The sequence below is a fragment of the Furipterus horrens genome, unplaced genomic scaffold (assembly GCF_987537825.1).
Source record: "Furipterus horrens unplaced genomic scaffold, mFurHor1.1.pri manual_scaffold_7, whole genome shotgun sequence".
NCBI lineage: Eukaryota > Metazoa > Chordata > Mammalia > Chiroptera > Furipteridae > Furipterus > Furipterus horrens.
In genome coordinates, this window is record NW_028327177.1 from 34,429,506 (window position 1) to 34,442,181 (window position 12,676).

At 36.3% G+C, this 12,676-nt stretch overlaps 1 protein-coding gene across 2 annotated transcripts in view; it reads right to left on the reverse strand.

The window, feature by feature from the left end:
- The window catches only part of SLC26A7 (solute carrier family 26 member 7), a 72,714-nt gene that overhangs the window by 55,660 nt on the left and 4,378 nt on the right, over positions 1-12,676 (reverse strand). For both annotated transcript variants that reach the window (XM_090282811.1, XM_090282810.1), the window contains exons 2-3: positions 10,476-10,586; positions 9,091-9,263 (exon numbers count right to left, since the gene is read on the reverse strand). In XM_090282811.1, coding sequence (XP_090138937.1) covers positions 9,091-9,263; positions 10,476-10,586 — 284 coding nt within the window. The remainder of the gene's footprint in view (positions 1-9,090; positions 9,264-10,475; positions 10,587-12,676) is intronic.

A 12,676-nucleotide genomic window follows, 5' to 3' on the forward strand; every position in this document is an offset into this window, starting at 1 on the left:
TGAAGGTAACTTAAGAAAAAGAAATAGAAAGAGGAAGAGAAAAAGGAGAAGGAGAAGGAGAAGGAGGAGGAGGAGAAATTAAAGAACGCAAAGTCATTTTATACCAATGTTAAGTATTTTTTTAAGTTAATGACTTAATAAACAACCACATCAGTTCCTTTTACTACTAATATGGATAATAATAACTCTAATCTGGCTAGCCAACTCCCAAAATTTGGTCATGCAACATTTTATGAGAAAATAAATTTTATACAATATATTCTAGCTGTTTGTAGTAATGCTGATGTTCTAAGCTAATGCTAAAAACCGGATATGTGGACTTGGAGCCCTGGCTGCTGTGGCTCAGTGGATTGAGCATCAGCCTGCGAGCCAAGTGTCGCTGGTTTGATTCCCAGTCAGGGCACATTACTAGGTTGCATGTCAGGTCCCCAGTTGGGGGTGCAAGTAAGAGGCAACCACACAGTGATGTTTCTTTCCCTCTCTTTCTCCTCTCCCCTCTCTCTAAAAAATAAGTAAAATAAAATAAATAAACAAATAAAAAAAAACTGGATATGCATTATCAAGGTTCATTAGCATACTATTTGATATTGCTTCTATAAATACCATGTGTTCTGTATAAATTAACTGTGTCTCAGATTTCAGTCAAGTTTTTATAAATGGGCTTAAAATAGTGAATAAAGAAAAGTATGCATAGAAAAGAACTATACTATCCAAGTGAATGGAATACAGCATTCATTACAGACTTTGTCAGTTTGTCTGCAATTTGGCTGTTATGTTATACCAAATTACTTATTTATTCATTTAATATGTTTTTATTAAATACAATATCTGCTAGGGGCTAAGCCCAGCATTGAAGTATACATAAATAAACATATAGTTTATGGTTTAAAAAATTATATAAAGAAAGATGAAATTATGATATTGAGAAGTGGGGATAATATTTGGTAGAGGATTTTTGCATGTATGTTCATCAGGGATATTGGCCTACATATTTTTTAATGGAACGTGTTTGTCTGATTTTACAATCAGGATAATAGTGGCCTTGGAAAATGTATTGGGAGCCTTCCCTCCTCTTGAATTTTTTGGAATAGTTTGACAAGAACAGGTCATTATTTTTTTATATATCATATTATATATTTTTTGTTAATTCTTCTTTGAATGGTAAAGTTCACCTGTGAAGCCATGAGTCTAGAACTTTTGTTTGCTGAGTTTTTTATTACTGGTTTGATTTTGCTGATAGTGATTGGTCTGTTCAGATTATCTGTTTCTTCTTCATTCAGTCCATTTTTTGTCTTTTGATTTATAATTTCATCTTACTGTACTCTGAAAAAATGCTTGATATAATTTCAATATTTCCAAATTGTTTTGTTGCCTAACATGTGTGCACTTGAAAAGAATGTGTATTCTGTTGTTTTGGAGTGAGATGCTCTAAAAATATTAATTAAACCCATCTGGACTTATGTGGCATTCAAGGCTGCTATTCCCTTGCTGATTTTGAGATTGGAAGATCAATCCATGGGTATCAATGAGGTATTAAAGTCCCCTACTATGACTGTATTACTATCAATTTCTCCCTTTATGTCCATCAAGATTTGCTTTATATATAAAGTGCTCATATACTATGTCCTTCAGGCAGTCACTGGGTTGTGGCAAAGTGTGTTAACCAGGTCAATACAAATTCAGGTATGGCACCTGTGCTGGGCTTGAAGTTACTCAACAAATGTTTCAGGGTACACACAGGCCAGTCGCCACTGGTATGGGGCCTGGGGATCTTTGTGGCAGTGTGGGGTCTCGGGAACTTATCACAGTGGAGCTAGTGGAGTTCACCAGGTCAATGCAGATTCAGATTTTGTTGTTTGTGGGGAGTGCTCAACAATCTAGGGACAGTGGTGGTGGTCCCTCCTGCCCTTGCCCTAAAGCCACACAACTCTTTCCTCTCTGTACATCTATGACACCTTCCAAGCTGCTGTCCCTCAGATGAACCCCGAGGTGAGGACCTGCAAGTGTGAGTTTTATGCACTGGCCCTTTAAATAAGAGTACACCTGTTTTCAGCAGACGTCCATCTAACCGTGACTGGAGGAATTTCTCCTGATTTTTACAGCAGATGTCATGTGGGTTCCTCTTTTCAGCACTAGTGTTCCAGGCTGGGGAGCCTAGGATGGTGATGAGAACCCTCATTCTTAAGGGAGGACCTTGTCAGTTGAGATATCCTTCCAGATTCTCAACCACCACACATATGTGCAGGGCCAACTGTTTTACATTTCTGTTCCTGCTACCAGTCTCAATGTGGCTTTTTCTGTATACCATTAGTTATAAAACTTCTCTTCAGCCAGTCTTCAGATAGTTCTCCAGGTTCATTGTTCTATAATTTCATTGTGATTTTCGTGTGGTCATGTAAGGAGATGTGTGCAGCACCCACCTACTCCACCACCTTGACCGGCACCTATACACATTATTAGTACCTAAATGGAGATTCTAATGGCAATTTGAGTAAGTTCAAGAAAAGACAAGAATGCTCACTGCTTCCCTCATGATCTAACATTACAATAGTGTTACCACCTAATGTAATTGGGTAAGAGGAATAATGAGTTAGGTCAATTCGTAAAGAAGTAGAACTATCTCTAGAAAATACTAGCAATTCAGTAAACAATAAAACTAAATAGTGAAATCAATAAGATATCAGGATGTATAATTAACATACAAAAATCAGTTATTTTTCATAGAAGCAATAAACAGCTAGAGGACATAACAGTTAAAAATCCCCTTTTATAATAGCAATAATGATGATCACTTAGGAATAAACTTGACAAAAATGTGCAAAACCTATAAGAGAAAACACTCCTACAAGATACAGAATTAGATTTAAAAAAACGAAAAGGCATCCTTGTTCTGGATTGGACAACTTCACATCATAAAAAATTTTCAATTTAACACAATCACATTAAATATATCAACAATTTTTTTATGAAGCTAGACAAGCTGATGCTAAAGTTCATAAGAAAAAACAACATACAGAAATAGTCAGGAACATACTAAGAAATAAAAACTACAAAGGTGAACTAGTCTTACCAGATATTAAAGCATACTTTAAATCCCATAATTAAAGTAGGGTACTACTGCCATGAGAATAAAATTATAGACCAGTAGAACAGAAAAGAAAGTCCTGAGATAGATGAAAATAAATAGAGAAATAATAAAGGTAACATCTTAAATCATGGAAACAAAGATGCGCTTTTTGATAAATGTTGCTGGCACAACTGGACAGCTGCTTGGAAAAAAATAAAACCAGATTCACATTTCTAACCATATATAAATATAAACTACACACTGTCTGAAAATTAAAGAGAAGAAATTATATAGATAATAATTTAACAAATTTAACTAGGACAATGTGATAAATTCCTCTATAGATTCAGTATAGGAAAATATTTTTTTTAATGCTGACTCAAAATCCAGGGCAATAAAAGAAACAATTCATAAATTTGAGTGCATAGTTCTTTTTAATTACATTGTAAAATAAAGTCAAATAAAAACTGCCAAATTAGAAAAAATTATTTGCAACTTATGTCACCGATAAAAAGCTAATATCCATAATAATTAATAACTCTTAAAATTTTAGGGAAAAACAACCAGAACTCTGATATATAAATGGGAAAGATATATGAACAGACATTCACAAAATTAATGCAAAATGGTCTTATATGAAAATATGTTGAACCTCAGAATGGTTTTCAGGATATACTGTTAAGTGAAGAAAGAAAGATACAAAAGAATACAAAAGAAGAGTAAGTAAGAAAACATACAGGTATCTTCTCATTTGGCAGTGAAACACAAGAAGCATAAACCAGAAATGAATGAGACATTACCTATAGGAGGTGAGTGAGAACAGTGGGGAAAGGAAAAGGTGGGTGTAAGGATGGTATCGCTCAGAGAACTATGAGGAGGCAGCGAGCAGACAAAAGGAAGTTTATTTGAGGACAGGGACGTGCAAAAAAATGAAACTAGGCCACCAACTTACATCACACACCAGAATAAACTCAAGATGGATCAAAGACTTAAATGTAAACCATGACACCATAAAAGTCCTAGAGGAAAATATAGGCAGGAAAATTTCAGATAACCCACACAGGAGTATTTTCACTGATACATCTCCTAAGGCAAGGGAAATAAAGGAAAAAATAAACAAATGGGACTACATCAAACTAAAGAGTTTCTGCTCAGCAAAAGAAAACATTAGCAAGATGAAAAGGAAACCAACCAAATGGGAAACATATTTGCCAATGATACCTCAGACAAGGGATTGATCTCCAAAATATATAAAGAACTCACACATCTCAACACAAAGAAGACAGACAGCCCAATTAAAAAATGGGCAAAGGACCTGAACAAACACGTCTCCAAGGAGGATACACAGAGGGTCCATAGACACATGAAAGAATGCTCAACATCACTAACCATCAGAGAGATGCAAATAAAAACCACAATGAGATACCACTTTACACCAGTCAGAATGGCCGCCATCAACAAATCAACAAACAACAAGTGCTGGCGGGGATGTGGAGAAACGGGAACCCTAGTGCACAGTTGGTGGGAATGCAGACTGGTGCAGCCACTATGGAAACAGTATGGAATTTCCTCAAAAAACTAAAAATGGAACTGCCTTTTGCACCAGGGATTCCACTGCTAGTATTATACCCGAAAAATCTTAAAACCCCAATTCAAAAGAACCTATGCACCCCTATGTTCATAGCAGCACTGTTTACAATAGCTAAGTGCTGGAAACAACCTAAGTGCCCATCTGTAGATGAGTGGATCAAAAAACTGTGGTACATTTACACAATGGAATACTATGCAGCCGAAAGAAAGAAGGAACTCCTGCCGTTTGCAACAACATGGATGGAACTAGAGAGAATAATGCTTAGTGAAATAATCCAGGCAATGAAAGAAAAATACCATATGATATCACCTAATACAGGAAACTAAAGAACAATACAGAACAAGGAACAGAATAACAGTTATCAGGGGGGAGAGACCGGGGAGAAGTAAGAGAAGGGTTAAGTCAAAGAACGTGTATAAATGACTCATGGACATGGACAACGGGGAGGGATATGATTGTAGGAGAAGGGGTGGGCTGGGGGGGGAGCAATGGGGAGGAAAATGGGACAACTGTAATTGAAAAACAAAAAAATTAAAAAATTAAAAATTAAAAAAATAATAATATATAAATAAATTGAGTCATATTTAAAAAAAGAAGAAAAAGAAGTTTATTTGAGGGAATTAGCAAGTGGGGAGGAAGCTGTGCCGCGAATGGCCCAACTCCAGGTTCCTAGGGAAAGAGGGGGCTGTTTTATAGGGGGAAGAAAAAAGAAACTATTGAATTCAGTCATTATCTCGCTGCTGTGAGTCTGAGGGCTGATCAAGGTCAAACGGAGCTCGGGTTGATGCACCCCACTATCATGGGAAACTCCCAGGCAGCTGCAAGAGGCAGGGCGAGGGCTATGGCGTGGGAACCGAGGCTGTCAGTGGGAAAAGTGACTGTTCTCTGAGTGTACCTTTTTTTATACTTCCCTCCTGATACAGTAATAATTAAAATCAAATGTCGCACTCAATTAATTTTTAAATCACAAAATTATTACTTGGCATGATATCAGCTATTTCTTGGTTTTCAGATTCCTGAATTAATAGTTTGTTAATTCAACGAGTTATCTGAGAACTTGCCGTGTGCAGAGTTCTATGCTAAGTTTAACGAAGACTTTAAAATAAATTAAGATATTGTAATTAACCTCAAGAACCTAGTGCTCTAAACAATGTCTTGTGTGGAAAAGAGACCAAAATATTTTGGATGTTCAGAATGTCGGAAGAAATGCAAAAACAAAAACAAAAAAGAAAAAACTAATTTGCAAAGTGAAATCAGAAATTTTATGCTATGAAGATTATTTGCTATAAGTATACAATTAACTTAATTTTAATTTTTTTGTTATTTTATGCCATACCTTCTTCTAAATATAACATCATACAAATTAAAATAAAAGAAATAGACATCTTAGGATAGTTCAAACTTTTAAGGACTACATGCCATGTAAAGAATTGGAGAAAGAAGTGTGTGGGAGAAAAATAGGCAAATAAAAGCTACAATTTAGTGGTGAAAAAACCTTATCTGTGAACTACCAAAAAAAAAAGGCAAAAAGGAAGGAAAAAAAGAAAAAAAACACTGGTAAGTCACAGATATCTTATTATCTAATTTTAAAAAGCAGATCATTTCATTAATTGAATGGGTTGCCAGACATCAAAGATCTTTAAGAACCTGTTTCTATGACCTCTTGTTATACAAGAAATGGTAATAAATGTCTATATAGTGCAAACCTCTGATAGTAGGATTCTCTATTATTTACAGCTAAGAGTATTTCCAACTGATACACAATCTGTGAACCAAACCAGATGATTGTTTCAAACATCTTAACGGTATAATTGTATTAACCTAAGTAATTCCCTTTAAAGGGGAAAAAAATTAACCTGAAAATAATATACAAGCAAAACTCAAATAAATAAATAAAATGAGGTAAGCAAACAAACACCTTCCTGTGTTTGTACAAACTGGATACCTGGGCACAGGCCTCATAGTCAGTGGGTTTCACATCTGACGGCGAAAAGAAAAAACAAATGAGCAGCTGGATTCAAATGATCTGACTGACTGTAGGGCTCTGGTTGACAATGGGCAGATGAGTTTGGAGGTCAAATATTAAGTCCAGCCACCTGTTTAAAAATTGGCTAAAACATAGGTCATATATCCAGTATCAGCACTAAAGAAAAGGAAAACAGATGTTTGAAGTTGCAACTCTCTGGATCAGATTTTATATGTAATAAAAGATATTGAAATGCAAATCATTTTTATTTTCTTCAATAACATCCTGTTTTAGTCTGTGATTCTAGAGAGTTTCATTCCAGGACATGAGACAACTTTTTTAAATCCTCACGCAAGGATATGCTTATTGATTTTTTAAAATATGTTTTATTGATTATGCTGTTAGTTTTCCCAATTTCTTTTCCCTCTGCTCCCCTCCACCCAGTGCCCCCCTCCCTCCAGCTGTACCCCTCTTTTAGTCCATGTCAATTGGTTGTGCATATAGTTCTCCTCAACCTCTTCCTGCCTATTCCATTCCCTCCTACTATGCTTCTTAATTCCTATACCATCTCCCTCCCTTTCCCCCTTCCCCCTCCCTGCTAACCTCCCACCTTATTGATTTTTTTTTTTTTTTTGAGAGAGAGGGGAAGAGAGAGAGGGAAACATCGATGTGAGAAGGAAACACTGATGTGAGAGAGAAACATCAATTGATTACCTCCCTTATGCACCCCAATGGGGGACAGAAATGACTGGGAATCAAATTTACAACCTTCAGGTGTACGGATGATGCTCCAATCACCTGAGCCACTCAGCCCCATTAATTTTTTTATGTTGTTAAAATCCTGGATTTTATTTTGGTATTTTATCATTTAAATTTTAATCCAAATATGCTAGATGACAAAATAGCTAGTGATTCTTTTAAATTTATGGAAAATGGTAAAAATGAGACTAAGCAGAAGGTTGCTGGATCTAATTGCTAATTATATATTTTCCTAGATTTTAAAATGTATCTTAATAGAACAATAGAAAGTTCAAGCCTAATAAAAATAATAAATTTAAAGAGAAATATGAATGGAAAATAATAGGACCAGAAGAAATAGCAATATTATCTTTGCTGTGTTAATACAATGATTTTTATTTCAAATAAACAGAAATTATGAAAACCTATACCAAATTTATGGCAACATATCCATGTCTGAATTACCAGTTCATGTGGTTGATTATTTCTGAGATGGATACAGATGACACATTTATTAGAGGGCCTCACACAGGGAAATTGAAGAGGAAAAGGCCACTATTTCTGCCTGTGCAAGTTTTAGAATAGGCTGACATCATCCATGTTCAAAAATACATAGTAAAGGTTATAGGGTACTTAGGCAACCAGTTTATATTTCACGAAAGCACAGACATTAACCATAGAAAATACCTATTGGCTTTCTAGTCTAGTCATCTCCTAGGCAAAGCTGCCACTCAGATGGTCTGTTTTCTGAAGAACTGTGAAGACTTGAGTTCTTATATTTGTTTTACATCGAGTTTTCTGTCCTTTTAACATAGCTGGAAGGCAATGTGATTCTAAGAAGTTTAAGTTCCTAAACTGTAGGTCTCATTTTTGCTTCCTGTCATTCAGTTTCAGACAATCACCAACTCTTTTTCTCTCTTCTTAGTATTCATATCCTCTTTCACCTCGTGATCAATGTTATACTGTAAAATAGAGCCTCTACCAACCCAGGAAATTTATATACACATAATTCAGTTTAAAATGAGAGAGTAAGCCAAAATACCTCTAAAACAGGCAATCCATCGCTAATAGTATTTGTCAACATGTATTTTATATTCATTTCTGGGTTATCTAATTTTGACAGCTGTTTGGATACAGCGAACTGTATAGCCTGATGTTTTGAAAAAGTATATCTCTGGCAAAAACACACATGCCTGATGCTGAAAGGGACAAAGACTGGTACAGGAAGACTGATGTTCCAACACCTCACACCAGCAAGTCCATGGCACAAACTAAACACCATTTGTTATTAATGTAGGCAGTACTATCATAAACTCTGAAAACTGGGAAGGACCTTAGAAATTAGTCTTACCTCCTTCCCATTAAAGAATTTCTCCTGCAACATTATCCCATGGTGACGACTTTATCACTGCGGGGACACAAGGACTGCCTCACTACCTCATAAGGAAGTCCGTTCCATAGCGCAAAAACACTTTTTAGATTTTGTTCTTAAAAAGTCAAAAACAGCTTCTCTGTAACTTCAATTTATTAATTCTAAGTCATTTTCTCAACCAGCACTTATATAGAGTAACTATTTTCTATAGCAGACCGTATTTTCAAAAAGACAAAACACATCCCCTTATCCCCCTAGACAGACACACTCATGGACATGAATAAAAATAAAGCTCCAATTGCCTTTCCTTTGCTGCTGCCTCAATTTCTTCACCCCCACAGCTCAGCACTGCTTACCTGAATCACACCTCCCAAGAAGGAAACGGCCGCAGCAACACCAATCCGCTGCATCTCAAAGTCTGATAAGCCCAGCATGCTTGTGTTACTCTGTGTGGTGAGGTTCTGGCTACTCGGAGGGACAAGACGTTCCACTGCATTGGCTGATATTAAAGACATCAAGCCAAAAGTGCCTAAAAGTGGGGAATGGGATGGGAAATCTTCTATTAGTAACAGACTCAATAGAAATTGTGGAAGTCCACCATTAAAGTTGAATCCGTATTGTAGACCCAAGCAGATCTATTAGAAACACTCTCTTCCTTCACCCTATGTTCCTCCCACTCCATGGAGTAAACAGAAAATTACCTACATATACACATATTGCTTCAACATACAGCCACACCCATCCATTTGCTATTCCCTCCCAGGCCATACATATCCCCACCTCTCTGCAGACCTGCACAGAGGAATGTCCTTTGGACAGGGATTAAGATCATGGACTGGATATAAACCCTGCTCTTCCATTTATCCCTAATGTGACTTACAGCATATCACCCCGAGTCAATATTGCCTCACCTGTAAAATGGGAGGCATATATCTATATTTCATGGTTTGGAGAAATATAAATGAGATGATAAATATAAAAACCTCAGTAGGCTCAGTGGCTAAATATGAGTTTTTTGCAAGACTCTGAAGCTCTTTGCCTGATATGTTTGTTCTTGCATCTCCCTGTACATACTCTTTTTTTTCTCTCAAGGTCTGGATTCAACTCCATATTCATAGGAACTCATCCCAGATTCTGCAAGCAGGTTTAATCCTCCCACAACCACATCAAAATTCCAGCTAAACTACAGAACAACCATAATTAAGAACTGCCTTAAGTCTTGCTGAAAAGAAGTCTGAAAACTCCAAAATCTATGTTTTTAATGATCCTACTCTATTATCAGTCAACTATACTTGTGACAGTTCACATTATGTTTGGTAATGCAGAGCTAAAAAAGGTAAAAGATATATTAATTAAAGAACATTACAGATGATAGCTTAGAAGAAACTTAAAAGATCAATTATGTGGAAAATATATTTCAGTATTTAAGTCAATAAATTTTATATATTTTCTTTATCCCTCAAAGTGCTTTCTTTCTCCATTTTACTGTAAAGTCAAGACATTTGTCCTTCTTTTATAACTTTTTACAAGTAAAATTCAAAGAGTCTTTAACAATAACCCGGTTACATAGTAACATAGTAATAAATCATAATACATATTGAGTAGCTGAAGCGCAGAAAGTTAAATGTTTTGGCCCTAATATTTGCTGAGTTTTCAGTAGTAAAGTTAGAAATGTAACCAATAACTAATGATCACTTTTGAGGTCCCTTTCATCATGAGAAGCAGAATCAGAAATTATCACCTGTGGCAATATGACGTCCCATTCCAAATATGGCATAAATGATGGCAGGAAACAAAGACCCATATAAACCAAACACTGGGTGCACAGATGAGAGAATAGCAAAGGCCAACCCTGTGAAAAAGACCGGCATAATTAAGAACATCTTATGACCCCAAAATAGAGTCCATTACAAAATAGAATAAATATAGGTTTATTTCATGACAAAATAAACCCTAATTATTCTGTTTTCTCAATGAGAGATAGCATTATAGTCCTAAATAACAGATAATCTACTTATTGGTTTATATTTCAATTATAAAAATTGTATTTTTGGAAATTGCATTTTTCCTTGATTACAGAGGCATGTTACTAAAACAAAGCAAAGCAAGCAAACACACAAGTAAACAGACAAACAAACAAACAAACCTGGCAGAAACAGATGTATGCTACTATGGAAGCCACATACTTTATTTGCACACTCACTCCCTATCTATTTTGTTGTAAATCTTACCATGCTCTTGATACCCTAAAAAGGAAGGTCATGATCCTTTTGTGTAAATAGGTATAAATATTATGGGAAACACTAACGTGCGGAAATATATATGACAGGAATGGCTACTTAATGTACAAATCACCAAAGAAAATCAAAAGTGTTGAGTGAAGCCCAGAATTATAGTGGAATGGGTTATGGGGGGAGGGGAAATGGAGGAAAAGGGAAAAGTCAGCAGAGTGTTACTAGCTCTTGGGTGTAGGGGACCATCCTATGTGATTTCGAGAACTGTAGTCTGAGCTGTGAGCGAGGCCCCTAGGCCTGTGGGACTCAATCAGAACACCAAGAAGGTTATGAGGCAGCAGGACTCAAAGGCCACTCAGGAGGTTTCCATGGGAATTGGATTTGAAGAACGCTTTGCTTTTCTTATCTCTTACTAAACTATAAACAATCTGTAGCTAAAAATGTATGAAGCCTTGCACCTAATGTCAGTGTGGCATCAAGATGTTTAATAGACCCTGACACAGACTGGTCTCTATATTGATATCTGTAATCGGTAACTGTCAACTGTAATCCAAGCATCTGAAAGCTAATTAATGATTTATGAACTTTGACCTTGTATCTCCCAAATATACCTTTCTCAATAAAAGGCACGGGAGACGGAAGTTCTGCGCTCTTCTCCACTAGAGAGATCTGCCACCTCTCCTCCCTCCAGACAAAATACAGTTCCCGACAAATTTGTTCTTTCTGCCGTGATCCTGAAACCTCTGTGAGACAAGGATTTTCCAACCGAGCCGAGGCATTGAAGGCAGACAGCCTTACCTGGGTATATTTTTATGGGCTTCAGGGCAAGTATACTTCAAATTTATTTAGCGATATTGGGTTGCCATTGTTCCTGGAGAAAAGTACTAGCAGGAATACAGTGATTCAGGGAGTCAAGTTAGAGCTAGGTAGTTAATGCTAGGGTTTCATATCCTTAAGCCTGAGACCATTCAAGGAAATATTATCAGACAAGCCTTTAATTTTTGCAATGTAGTATGTGCTTCAGGAGTTTCTGTTTATTGTTCCACATGCCACCAAGCTCCCCTCAAGAGTGCAATGAAGTTCAGCTTCCACACATGCATTTTGGTGCCAATAATGCCACGTATTCTGCATAATTATAAGGAACATCCATCTCTTTCCAAAACACTGTGGCAGCATAAAATTTTCATGGTGTAGGAACAAAAATTCTAGATGGTTACTTGGAATTATAAATAAAACATTCTCATACTGCTCTTCAGTGGATTAGCTTTTTACATGGCAAGTCAGGCATTGTAAGTCTCCACCCTGTCTCAGTGCTTGAGTTTTCAAGTTAGAAACAAAGAAACTACTTTCCCCAAACTGGACATCCAGACTAGAATGTAAACTAAATACTCTACAGGTCAGAGTCTTACACTGCTTAGCTTGCCAACCATGTTGGTGACATGTTTTAAGTCAATGACATTCTCTAGAATGTTTGCTCATCTTCAAAATACATTCTGTAGTGAGATCCTACAAGATGTCAGTTAAAGAACGTTGTGGTAGATGTTAAAAGTGAGAAATTCCACAGTTTTTAAGATATTTTATAAAAACCACAAGTGTTTTCTAAAAAATATTTGAACATGGTGAAAAACAATTTAAATTTTCTCTCTTTTCTTTAAAATGAGAACACCTACATTTATATTTATTTACTTTGGGGAGGGGCAACCAGCCC